At 46.3% G+C, this 13,416-nt stretch overlaps 1 protein-coding gene across 7 annotated transcripts in view; it reads left to right on the forward strand.

Moving 5' to 3' along the window:
- The window catches only part of COL26A1 (collagen type XXVI alpha 1 chain), a 167,202-nt gene that overhangs the window by 28,124 nt on the left and 125,662 nt on the right, over positions 1-13,416 (forward strand). For 5 of the 7 annotated variants that reach the window (XM_069033617.1, XM_069033615.1, XM_069033618.1 and 2 more), the window contains exon 3: positions 7,547-7,650. In XM_069033617.1, coding sequence (XP_068889718.1) covers positions 7,547-7,650 — 104 coding nt within the window. The remainder of the gene's footprint in view (positions 1-7,546; positions 7,651-13,416) is intronic. The other 2 variants (XM_069033616.1, XM_069033621.1) reach the window with 1 other exon arrangement.

Consider the following 13,416-nt stretch of genomic DNA (forward strand, 5'->3'; position numbering starts at 1 on the left):
TCACTTGCTAGTGCAGTTCCTTGCAAGTTGTATTTGTTTACCTGATTTTTCTGTTAAGAAACTGGCTTTGAAGGGGCTTGTAAGCTTTCATCAGCCACCAAGCTGTACAACTTCCTTTGACAGGTCTCTGAAAATCCCTGCAGAAGATGAACAGAGCAGAAAACAGCTTGGGTGCCCTACTTGTTTGTTTCCTCCTTACCTTGTTTATACCAGTCTCTCTCTTTTTGGGATTTCTGGAAGTCTAGCTTCAGGCAGGGCCAGGCTTACTCCAGGCCTGGTAGTGGCTAGAAATGTTCTTGCTCTCTATATCCCTGTGGTTGTTCAGGTAATAGAAATATATCTGCTTTTCTTTTGCTAAAAAAGTAAATTTAAAGTGTCTTTTGGCCTTCTCCTGTTCTTCTCTAGGGAGATGTGTGGTGCCTGAGCTTGAATTAAAGGGCACAGAGTGTTCTGTGTGACTGTAAGCAATGCAAAATGTCAGTAAGCCATTGGCACTATTTTGGCTTTGTAGTGTTTCTCCCAGCTGTGATTTGAAACAAACTGTTTTCATCTCCTTGTTTACAGGGAGTCAGCCGTATCTGGGAGAGCTTTCATTCTGCCAGCACCCGTTATCAGGCTGCTCACTGGCAAAAGGGATGTCAGCCAAGGAAAAAGGCATCTCTCAGACTTGTGGTGACAGCTGAGAGGGGCTCTCTGCTGCAGAGACTCCGCTTACAAGCAGACATCGGCGTGGCCAGACGAGGATTTAATCCCTTTCCTGTCTCCCATTCATTCATGTTGGGTTTCTTTCCCTTATTGCACAAACTGCAGCTCAGGGTCAAGCCCTTGGCAGAGGAGGATCTGTGAGATCCCAGCCTTGCAGCCTTGGCTGTGAGATGTCCTTGCTGTCCATTCACTTGCTCCTGGGAAGCTGCAGCAGAGCTGCTTTAGCAGGAGTGTCGTCATCTTGGCTGGGCTGGGCTGAGCTGTTCTGTTCTTGCCCTCCACCCCAGGCTCTTTATTTAGCTTGAGTGCTGAGTTGCTCTGGAGCAGTCTTGGCTGGAGGATTTCCCTCAGCAGATCTGTTCCTGAGCTCTCTCTGTTTGGGCAGCGAAGGCTTTGGCTCCTGTGTGCCATGGGCTGTGCCTTTGCTGTGTCACGCTCTGCAGCAGCCTGGCTGCAGCTCCTGGGCTGCTTCACACTCACATGCCATTTGTCTGTCTGAAGGAAGGGACAAAGTCCCTACTTTGGGGCTTCAATGGCAGCCTAATCTCTGGTTCTTTACTGCCTGGATGGTTATCCCCAGCTCCCAGTAAACCCAGGCATCCAAACCTTAATCCTTCTCCTCAGCAATCCTTTTGCTGCAGCCCAGTCCTGTCCTGTTGGGACACTGCACTCCTCAAGGCTCACTGAGGAGGGTGGTCTTGAAGGCCAGGCAAGGATTTGAGATCACATTCAGTTGCTGGAGCTTTTGTGACTTCCTGCCTTCAGTCCAGCCATGCCACCTCACCTGTAAGATGAGAACAGTGCTGCTTTTGTCTTACTGTGTTTTATGACACAACAGGGCAGCTTCTTGCTATACCCTAGCTGGCCAAAATCAGCCTACTTTTGATTAGAGTATTGGTGTATGATTGTTGCAGTCAGTAAAGCAGTGTCTCAGGAGGTGAATGGATGGGATGAATGGCCTTGGCAGATCATGTGCTGTTACAGCCTTCAGAAGACAAACACTTTCTACTTCAATTTGTTGTTGCTGTGAAAATCCCCATCTCATCTCAGGAAATGTGCTGCCTCATGTTGTAGCAGGATATTCCAGCTCCTCTCCTGCTTGTCCCATCCTTGAAAAGGAATGTTCCCAGCAAGGCTGTGTGAGTTTTTATCCTGTTATGCTTTGCTGTGCTCCATGGTCACAGAGCTGTCTGACTTTAGCTTTTGAGCCTCCTGTCTCTGCAGCATTTTCTGCCTTCAGAGACTTTGAAGATTTTCCAGGAAACGCACAGCTGGCTTGTACAGGGATGGGTTTACCTGGTCTCTTACTTTGATAAGTTATTGAAACTCCAAACATTTAATTATTCATCTGTTGGCTTTAAACTTCACTCGGAGATGGGAGAGATGGAAGGAAGAGTGTTCTTGCAACACAACAAATCTGGGCTCTGATGCCCTTTCCAGCTGCCTGTCACTGCCTGTTTTATCCTTTCAGTATTGTAGCTGGTTTGGCTTATCACAAATGCTGTGTGCATTTAATGTAAGCAGGCTACACATCTTGCATGGATCATTCTTGTTTGGTGTTTTTGAATGCTGGGTTTTCTTTTTTTTTTTTTTTGTTCTTTTCATTTAAACTGAACACATTACTGCTCCCAGGGGGATTTTACAAGCTAGTTTGTAGAATAACAAAGAAGGAATTCTGCAGGCTCATCCAATTTGGTCTTCTGTGCTTTTGAAAACTCTGTTGCTACAGGGTCAGTAGGAGAAGTTGGGGATCTGTCACCCAGGAGATTGGCCTGTAGCTGATGTTTCCCCTCAGTTTCAGAACTAGTAATGCCACAGGGAAATCCTTCTCTGTTTCTTGCTTTCCAGTCAATTGAATAATAAGTCCCAGAGCTTATTCCAGTGCATTAGGATTGCTATTTGAAGTACTGTTGCACATAAACTCTTTTATGTGTTTAATTCCCTTACGACTCCACATCTTGGAGAGAAATGTGCTTGGAAAAAGGCGTCTGCTCTTCAAAGCACACATGGGATATAAATGCAGGATGAACAGTGCTCCTACAAGCAGGACAGACAGAGGCTCTGGGTGTGTAGGATTAGAGCTGTAGCACAAAGGGGCATTCTCAGCTTTGAACAATGGCTGTGTGGTGCTGGCTGGGCACAGGTGGAGGGTCACCTGTTTCAGGGGTTGTGCTCAGGCTGCTGATTGAGGCCTTTTGATCTTGCCCAGACATTCTCTGAGCACTCCTCCCCTTTACTGCAGCACTGCTCTGCAGTAGCACTGACATCTGACTGTTAATAAAGACAGGAGCTGATGATTACTCTGGTGGCATAGAAACATCTATTTCTGTGTCCTTGGCCTTTTTTCTTGGGACTGGGAGCCTGTCAAGTATTACTGTGGACATCAAGGCGTGGGAGGTAGGTAGGTTTGTTTCCTGGCTTTAGTCTTTTGCTAAGTTGTTTGAACCAGACATGTTCAGAGGTGAACAGAGTCTTCTTCCTCCCCTTTGGTAAAGGCAGAGGACACAATGAGCTCCAACACTCCTGCAGCTGCATGTTGTTTGTTTTTTTTAATCCAGTGTCTGCAGGAGCACATTTAAAACTCCTCTGGTTATGTTGTTCCCTGGGGAACTACTGCTTTTGTGGTAGGGAAGCTGGAAGAGCTGGAGATGCAGGAAAAAAGAGCACTGGTCTGATTCACAGTGATGGTCTCTGCCATGCCTGTGAGTGCAAGCGTGATGGCAAAGGTGCTTCTCGTCCTTGCATCAGCTGTGGCTCTGGTTTGAGGTGAAGTTGTCTTGTGTGTGCTACACAGAGGAGCTGCCTGGTGTAATCAGTGTCTGGTAGGCTTTGAGAGGATGGTTATGACGGTCTGTCTGGGGTGGGTGTGGTGGTGCTGGGAACCAAATATATACTTGATAGCTTCTCTGAGATCCTAAAGTCCCTTCTTTCCAAGTGCTTTGAGATATGGTTACTTTAACCTGATCGATTTGAAATCTGATGTCAGAATACTCTGATTTTCTATGGGGAATTGTAGGGTTTTGGCATGTCTGTAAATCAGGGCATTGGTACCAAGAGTTAGAGGAACTATGTCAAGCTTTGTTCTGAATGCCCTTTGATACACCTGTTGTAATGAAGGTGAGGGTCCCTGGAAGGCAATGTGTCAGTTATATGTACGGGGCTGGACCCACTGGGTTGATATCTGACTTCCATGCCATGAGAGAAGTAGGCAAAAGAGAGCTTGGATTCCTTGGTTTCTGGATTCTTTGCCAGTCAAAAAGGCAAGTTCATTCATCCTGTGATCCTGAAACCCATCAGTAAGTGACGGTCAAACTTTCAACCTGGGGCTTGAATAAAAATGAACAGAGGCCTCTGAGGGTCACTGAGGTCTCCTTGGGCACAAACTGACACGGCTGAGTGAATCAGAGTAACAAAACCTTCTCTGGTGATGTGGAAACAAGTTTCACGCCTTCCCTCTCATGTGGGCTTTGTGCACAAACAGCTTTGTTTGTGAGTGTCAAAGGGCAGGGGAAATCCAGAAAGGGGGAAGGTATTTCCTGTGTGTGACAGGCTGTCCTGCTTGGGTCACGGCAGAGATCATGCCTTTCTCTTTTGACCTGATTTTTGAGGCTTTGATCCAAGAATGTGACTCTCTTCCCCTTTCTTGTGTCATGTCTGGCTGTTGTGTTCAGTGACACTTCCTTGAAAGCAAGGGGGACACATCCTTGTGTGCTGAGGAGTGAGACTTGTTGGCTGCCATCCCTCAGTGTGTCCTGACCTCTCCAGTACTTGTAGCTCCATATCCCCAAATCAGTTCATAAGTCAGCTCACGCTCCTTCCCCAAATTACCACTTCCTGGGCAGTCACTTAGAGCCACAAGCAAGAGATGCTGTTTCCCAAATGATAATTTTATGTGGACAAGCTCCTGTAGCTCATCCTACAGGGATCAGGCAGCTCCAAGGACAGCCATGTGGTGGCTCTGATCTAGAACAGCAGGGGCTGTGGGCTGAGCTTTCTGGGCTCTTCCCTGGGAGTTGCCCCATTCCTGGGATATTGTTGTGAACCCTCAGGAAAATCCCTGGAAATGACACCTGGTTCTTGCAGTGGAGTGGCAGATGCTGGTAGTTTGCTTCTCTGTGAAGTGCTTGGAGTTCTCCTGCTGAAGGGAGCTGCGTGTGCTGAGCACATCCTTTGGCTCCCTGGGGAGTGGAGCAGTGCAGGTTGTGGCTCCTCCAAACCTCTTCCACTCTGCTTTGGCAGATTTCTGTGCCAGTGTTTGTGGCTTGAGTGACATCCAAGGGAAAGGCTTCCCTATTTTGTTACCAATGCTTTTTTCTGCCTGTTGTGTTTTCCATGTTTTCATTCAGGGGCTTCTGATCTTTAACAGGTATCTTCCTTCTCCCTCCTTTTTCATTTCCTTTTTTCATCTCCTTCAGTTGCAACACTGCAAGTGTCAGATGGTGGCAATGCTTTGCTAAAGGTGCTTTCTTTGCTCCCCTCCTGGAACAGCAGTCAGAAATCTGCATGATGTTATGCCATAGGTCACAACAGACCTTGGTTCCATGTCACAAAACTGAGGAAAAAGGGTGCTATGAAGAACAGAGCAACTTCAGAATAAACTGGACTTGCAATCTGGGCCCACTTCAGATGCCTGAGTGCACGATGCTGAACAGAGCTGCACACATCAGGCCTCTTCCAGGGAATTCAGGGTGGGTGGTAGGCTGTGACAGCTGAGCTCCATGCTTGTCATGCCCTGAGAAGTCCTCCCTCATTTGAGGATTAAACTATAGCTACTTCCCCAACACAGAACTGCTGCCAAGATTCCAGTCTGGCTCAAGCCACTCTCCACACTTCATAATGAAGTTTGAGAGAGTTTTAACATCTTGGTGTTGGCAGAAACAAGGTTTTAAAATCACGGTGTGGTTGGAGACTCGCTGGCTCTGGACACTGGTAACAAGGCTGGAGACTTTCATGTGAAGGTCAGATCCAGCTGTGGTGTTAGTGACAAAGTCATGAACTTCTGACTGATGGTTCAGGGCTTAAGTGTGGAAAGATGTCTGGAGTCCAACGCCAGGACTGGGAGTTGGGAGACCTGGGCTCAATTCCTGGGCTTTGCCAGAGCTATTCTGAGAGACCCTCAGCAAGACACTTAAAGTCTTTGTGCCTTAGGTGTCTTTGTGAAGATGCACTGAAGGTCTACCTACATCAGCGTGCTCCAAGTCCTCAAACTCACACATGACTGTGGACTCCTGAACACCACTGGATGCAGAAGAACAAAGAAATAGGTGGGATGAGCTGGCTCTGTCCAGCCTGTATCAGACAAGTGCCTGGATCACTGTTGTGGGTATTAGCAGTGACTGGTGTGCTTTTTGGCAGCTCCAAGGGTGAGGACATCACGTTCTCAGGAGGCAGCGCTGCTCTCCTGTCTCTGGGTGAGGCTGTTCCCAGGGCAGGCAGCCCTGTGCTCAGGAGGAAGTTTGTGCAGCCCCCCCTCTCCAGCGGCTATAGGAGAACTTAGTTTGTGTTTGGCAGCTGGCACAAATCATCAGCAAACAACTTCCTGAGAAATTAGTTTCCCAAAGACTGCTAACCACGACTGAGCTGCTCCGTTCTTTCCAAGACACACATGGGCAGCCTCTCCTGGCAAGCCTTTGTTACTGCTCTTTGGAGCAGCTACCAGTCACTGCAGTGCTGTCCTGGGTGTACACCTGCACCTGCCTCCCCTTGGAGCAGTTTTGGATGAGATTCATGCAACCTCCAGCTCTGTTTTGTCCCTGTGCCCAGCTGAGCCCAGGGCAGTGCTCTGTCTCCTGCCAGCTCTCAGCAGGAGGACCCTCTTCCCCAGGGACAGGGTGCTCAGGGCTTGTGTCTGCCTGGCTTGGAGAGACAAGCATAAGCTGCAGCCTGCAACACTGTAATCCCAAAGCTTCAGACTCTCCCTGTGTGTGCCAAATTCCTTTGGCTGTTAAATAAGGGTAGGAATTTCGAGGGGAGCTTGTAGAGTACAACTTCCGTGTTTGCTTTTAGCTTCATGAATAGCAGCAGTGACTTGTTTGGCTGTAGACTGGGAAAACTTGCAGTTGCCAGCTTTGACGAGCTGCTGTTTTAAAGGAGAAGTTGTCACTTATGCAACTGTCTGTGTTGGCTTCAGAATCACTGGTGCCTTGCACAGCCCTGCTGTGTCTGCAGGTCACCCTCCAGTTGCCAGTGGGGCATGGCAGGGCTTGTGCTCTAATTGGGACCCTGGGGATGCTGTGCTGCTCACAGAGCTCACAAACTTGTCCTGCAGAACCTTGGCTGTGGTCCAGAAGAGGGTGACCCTATTTCAGATGGAGGAGAACTGAGGTACAGGTCAGATAGCTGGAAAAAAAGGCTCCATGAAGGTCACTGATGAAGTTCATGTTGATGTGTTGGTACATCCCAGGTCTGAGTGGTGGGGAAAGGGAAGGCACCGGGACATGGGAAACTCTCTTACTGCTGAGTGAGGAAAGGCTGTTGCCAGCCTCTGTTCAATGTCACAGAAGTCCCCAGGACGGGAGAGTGTGGGAAACGAGTCATCATCGTGCTACTTGCAGGACTTTGTAGTGGTGAGATCTCCACAAAGCTGCTGGTGCTACCTGGGGGAGGAGAGGTGTGGGGAAGAGCCAGTAGAGCATGAGGGCTTAAGGAGGAAAATAAAAGCTGTTGAATCAGATCCACGCTCTAATAAATCCTTGCTGATACTTTGTGTGACTCCTTTCTCTGTAGCTGGGGATGGCTGGGTGCTTTGGGATATATCCAGGTGAGAAGATGTGCTATGAATTAGTAGCAACACTGCCCTCGAGTAGGTCACTGCATTCTGCTGACTCCTTGTTTGTGTTAGTTACAGGACTCTCATCAGGCCCACGTACAAAATGTCCTACAGAACTGTGACCACGCTGGAGTGGAGGTGCTGTCCTGGCTTCACGGGGAGCAACTGTGAGGAGGGTGAGTTATTCAGCAATGTCTCTGTCCTTAGAGCAGCAAGGATGGACTGGCTGCCTTGAGCTGGGGTTTGCTCCTTCATTTGCCCTACACCTCTTAAACACAGGAACAAATCACCTGTTCCCTTCACTCCCCATTGTTATCTGAATGTCACACACAAGCTCTTAAAGGTGGTCTTGGAAAACAGACCCTTCTGAATGCCTGCAGACAGGCCTGAACAGGGAGGGAGAAAGAAATGAAGAAAAGGGAATCAGGGATTCCCTCAATCTGTTTAGAGATGTGCTCATGCTTGGCATCCCCATTGTGTTCAGAAAATGTGCTTTCTCCTTTTCGTGTGTCATCTTCTCCCTGTCCCTGTTATCACCATCAGTTGCTGTGTCCAATAAAAGCTGGTTCCTGTGTGGCTGCTGCTGAAAGTTTTATGCCTGTAAGGTCTGAACATAAATAATGTGTGTTCCCAGAGAGCTTTGAATCAATACCTTTGGTTCCTCTTTCTACCTGCCCCTTGATGTATTGGTGCAACACTGATGTTGCACAGTGCATGTGAAAACACAGTTCCGGGTTTGGCATCACGCAGAGGAAAACACAGGGGTCTTTCCAGAGCAGGAGGAAAAAGTATTTTCCCTTTTTTGTCACAATAGGGCATATTTAACATTTCCCTTCCTAACATTTTCTACTTTAACTGTTACTTCTGGGGGTTTGAAACAACTCCTGCTTCTCCACCAAGCTTCAGATTTAGGCATTAAGGCATCTGCTGAACCTGACATGAGACTTCACAGCTTATGAATGGGAGAAACTAAGCCTGAAGTTTTCTGTCCGTTTGCATCAGGTCAGCACAGCCTGTCTCTGGGTGCTGAAGGGTCACTGGGGGTGTTCAACATCTCTGAGTCTGCTGTTTGTACTCGTTTTCTTTGTGCTGTGATATCTTAATACCAATCACACGATTCAGGCAAATCTCTGACTAAGAAGTTGTCTCGTTAGAGTCCCAAGGAGTGATGGCTGCAGACAGCAGCTGGCTCCAGGCTGCTGAGGAAACAATAGCTTCCCAGAAGCTCCAGAAAAGTCTTACAAAGTGGCAGAGCTACCCTAAGCTGCAGTTTGCAGGAGAGAGCTTTACATTTTAACATAATGCTACAAGAAGTGAGCCTGAGAGAGAAGCTGCTGTGTGCAGCTTGAGTTTTTACCTGTCCCTGCAGGGAAAGGGGAGCTGGGGATGGTGGCAGAGCTGTTTCTTCCAGTGTAGCTGGGTGAGGATGTGCCTGTGACCTGAGGAGCCCCTGTGTGCAGCCTGCTCGTGCCTGCAGGTTTGGACAGGTGTGAGTTACTGCAGCTTAGTGGTGCTGCTGGTGCAAAGGAGAGATTCCAGCTCCCTCCCACAGTGCCAGATCCGTCTCAGCAGAGTTCAGTGGAAATAAAAAGCCAACATAAGCTTGTTTGAGAAAGCCGGCAGCGATCTCGCAGGAGCAGGTCTGTGGAACGAGGTGACAATTTTATACAGTTACTTTTCAAGGTGAAACTGTTCTTTTGGGCTTGGATATGGTCTGTGGAGTGTGAGCAGAAAGCCAGTAGTAAGCCCTTACTTTCATGTGTGAGATTCTTTTTACCTTTTTTTTCCTCTCCCTAAAACATCTGGTGCTACTGACAGTCCCATACCCTTGAATGAAAGAGGAAAATAACAAAAGTCCCTTTTCTAGTGCAGGAGGGTTGTGCCACTTAGTTTTTAGTGTAAATACTGGGGCTAGTGGTCTGCATGGCCCTTCAAGCTGTCAACTTCAAAATGGAAATATTTACTTACTCTTTATGTTAGTTCTTAATGTTAGTGTCACTTGGAAATTAAAGTAAAAGAGGCTAAAAAGAGGCTGTTTTTTGGTGTCTGGCAGTGCAATATAAGGCCTTTTGTACTTTTTCCTTTCTGTGCTCTCTCCTACTGCAAGTTTGGTTCCTCTGACAGGGTGGGATGCTTATCTGTGTGAGTTCTTCCTGGAAACAGCAGACAAAAGGAAATAGAAAACTAAACTGAAGCAAAACAAAAACAGTGCAGTGATAAAGCCACAGTGAATTAGCAGGGTAAAACCTCAAAATGCTTTAATCTTTCTTTGGTAGTTAGATTTCTACTCAGTATTTCATTTCACTTGTATGTGCAGCTGGTTCTTTAGAAGTTGATGTGAGGTAGGTAAAATTGGAGGCAGCCTGGACCTGCACTGTTTTTTTTCCTTGCCTTCTTGCTGTGTTGCAAATCCTCCAGTTTTCTGGCAGCCACTGTTGCCAAAGGAATGGCAGCTGCAGTGGCTCTGAGCTTCCACTGCAACATCTCCTGGTTCTAGAGACTGAAGGGAAACACTTCCTTTGCCAATGGGTGTTGGAAGAGTGAGGTTGTGTTTCCATCAGTAGCATGGACTAAGCCAGGAGGAATGGATTGATGAAGCACACAGCAGAGTTCTGGGAGCATGGGCATGGCTGAGGGTGGTCTTTGCATCCTGATGCTATCAATCTATCTATAAGATCTATTGATTCCTTCTTTAATCCCCAGTGAGCAGGTTTATTATTGGCTCCTTTATTGTGCTGTTCTGGAACATTGTCTTTGGGGGAACCACTGTAGCATATCTGGAGGATAGATTATTTTTACTAGCTGTCCTTATATCAAGCCTTCCTTGCCCTTTTAAAATTTATTTCTTTTAGCATTTTATGAGGGAAGACAGGATGGGGAGAAGGTGAACCAAGGAAAGAAGTCAAAGAATTTGAAATCACTCAGAGGCTGCAGCTATTTCTGATATTATAACTTGTTGTGATCTCCCAAATGGCAGGTCAGCTTTTCTTTTGCAAAAGCAGCAGTTCAGTGTGGGTGTCTAGCCCCAAAGTATGACAGACTCCTGAGCAGACTGGCTTGCTGTAACACACCTTCAGTGGGAAAACTGCCCTCTGCTAGAGCAAGCTGTTAAATGCAATTCAGTCATTGAAGTGCCTCCATCCTCAGCTGATAAGTTTAGCTTCAGACAGTAACCACTTACCTGTCACCAGTTAAGGTGACAGGCACCTACATTAATGCTGAAAGCTGCACATTTTTAGATTTAAATTATCCTGGGAATCTAACTCCTGTATTGAAGCTGATAAAGAGCAGCATTGTCTGGAGGAAGCCCAGCTCTAGAGGTGGATGGAGGTTTTGCTCTAGTGGGCCATTAATTTACTGAGGTAAATTACCCTGTTTCCAACCTGTTTCCTTTTTCAAGCTGACACTGCTTGGGCCTTTCTCCCCTTCCTTTCCTTGCTGTCTACTCAGCCCAAGTATGTCAGCATTTGAAAGATCTCAAGTTCCTTTACTGGTTTTGTAGAACTGTGACCTGCTCATTGAGTTGATAGTCAAAAATCACCAGTGGTACCAGGCCTTCCCTAAGGGTTTCTTGCAACTTCCTTGGATGGAGAAAGAGACTTGATGCAAACAAGTCTGGTGAATATAACTGTCACTAGATGCTAACTTTTATTTTCCAGTTTCAGGACGTTTTTGTTTTGTTTAAAGTGAAGCCCAAGCCTAGGACAGGAAATGAATGCACTGAGCCACCCAGTCTGCTGACTGCTGATATAAAGAACATATGGATAAGGGCAGTGCAGGGGTGAAGTGGTTTAGCCATTGCAATCATGCATCAAGCTGATTGATTTGAATCCAAGATGATGATGACATTTCAACTCAGCCTTTTTTCTGTATGGCTGAAAGTTCAAAGGCAAGTGCAACCTCTTGGGAGAGGAAAAGTGTCCCCAGCAAGTTCAGGGGCTCAGAGCTGCCCTGGAGCTCTCCAGCCAGGCAAAGTCTTATTTTACTTTACAAATATAGCATAGCTTTCTTCCTTGTTTGTTTGTACTGCTTGAGTTTGGGACAGTAGCCAGTATCCTATTTACCCCAGAAGCAGATTGATGGTAGGCAGCTTAGCTGTTTGGGCAAGAAACAGCTCCCAGAGTGACCTCAGCACCTCTAAAGTGATGCTATTGTGACTCCAAGCTTACTTTTTTTTCTTTCCATAAGAATGCAACTAAGATAGGAAATTTGAGCAGCCTTGTTCAAGTAATGGCTTAACTGGAGAACTTCCTTTTTTTTTTTAATGTCTCCCCCTCCTCATTTCTTGGAATATTATTATCTACTTTTAATAACTATTATTTGCATCTTTCTTGTCATCCTGATATTTTTCAAACCTCTTAGATTCCCATGTGTTTACAGTTTTCAAAGCAGCATAAGAAAAAGAGGACTTGCCTCTTGGTATGATAGAGTGCAAAAACCCTCTTCATTTTTACTGCTGGTTCACAAAATTTCTTGGTCCCAGGAGTAGAGATGCAGAGCAACACTGCCAGGAAAATCTTAAATGAGCAAATGCAATTATGAGACAAAATTTGATGAGACCGTGAGAAAGGACATCAAAACAAGAGACCTGAAAGTTTGAAAGCCCACTGAAGTGCTCTGAAGGGAATTCAAAGTGGTGTTGATGGGACCTCACTTCTCCAAGCCTTGTTCTTCCCCATGAGCCATTAAAGCAGAACTGCCCATGTGTGTGAAACAGCAACACAGAGATGATGGAGGAACATTTCCTGTAGTATCACAGCAGTTCTCTCCAGGAGTTGAGCTTGCAGGTTCCCCTTTTCTCAAGTACCTCAGTTCTTTCTTCAGCAGAGCTTTTTGCTGCCACTGAGCTTTTTCATCTTCCCTTAGAAACTGAGAAAGTGTAAGAGAAAACAGTGGGAGTCAGAGCTGTTGCACTGCCTGTTCCTGTTACTGCTGAATCCTGGTTCAGGGATGTTTCCCCACTTCAGCTGAGTCCAACTCCTGTCATGAAACAAAAGCTTCCATGTGAACAGTGAAATTCTCCCCAAGGTGGTCTTCTCAGTGCCCTCTGACTGGCTGGGCAGTTCTGTGCTGCAAATGTGGCAGACTGAGGTTCCTTCCCTTCAAGTTTGGATCTGACAGGGATGTAGTTCTCTACTAGTGGCTGGTTCAGAAATTCCTTTTGGGAAATGTGGCTTAGCTCTCATTTGAGACCTTTGAATCCAAGTACAACATTTGGTTCCACATAGCAAATTTGCTTCTAAAAATATCTTCTCATGCTGGAGTTTGTTTGTTAGATACAATAAGTGAATTATGTGAATAAATGTTATAGACTATTAAGTGCAATGTGAATTTACTCATAGTTTTCCAGTTAGTAAGTAGGTGGTAAAATGTGGTAACTATCTCTGTAAATCTACCTTCAAAAATATTTTATGAAAAAGTATCAAAACATGTGAGTCACCCAGGATGGAATTGCTGATATGGGGAAGTGGCTTCTTGAGTACTGAAGTTTGTGATGTAGCACACAGGTACCTACCCCAATATTTTCTTCCATAGCACACACCTCCTGCTACTCCAGTGTTCCACCTCCTGCTTGTGTTTCTGGTGGCCTCTTCAATGTAAGATCCACCAGGAGCTGCCCAAACCACCCTACAATGTGTCACCCACTTGCTGTCTGCTCCCATCACTGTGCTGACCATTCAGCAACCTCTGGCTTCAGGCATAACGTGTGTCACCCTTGATCAAATTGATCAAATTTTCTGAGGAGTTCCTGGAGCATGTGGTCACTCTTGGAATTATCCACAGTCTGCTGAGAGCATTTTCTGGCATCAGCACTCTGTGACTACTTGAACAATTTCTAAGTGTTCATCTTCTCCTTCAATACATAGTTAAAAAAAAAAAAAACAAACAACAAAACATCCCAGTTAGATTTCCAAATATTTTGACACTGCATTCCAGCATCT

Source organism: Aphelocoma coerulescens, chromosome 19 (assembly GCF_041296385.1).
Source record: "Aphelocoma coerulescens isolate FSJ_1873_10779 chromosome 19, UR_Acoe_1.0, whole genome shotgun sequence".
In the NCBI taxonomy this organism is placed as follows: domain Eukaryota; kingdom Metazoa; phylum Chordata; class Aves; order Passeriformes; family Corvidae; genus Aphelocoma; species Aphelocoma coerulescens.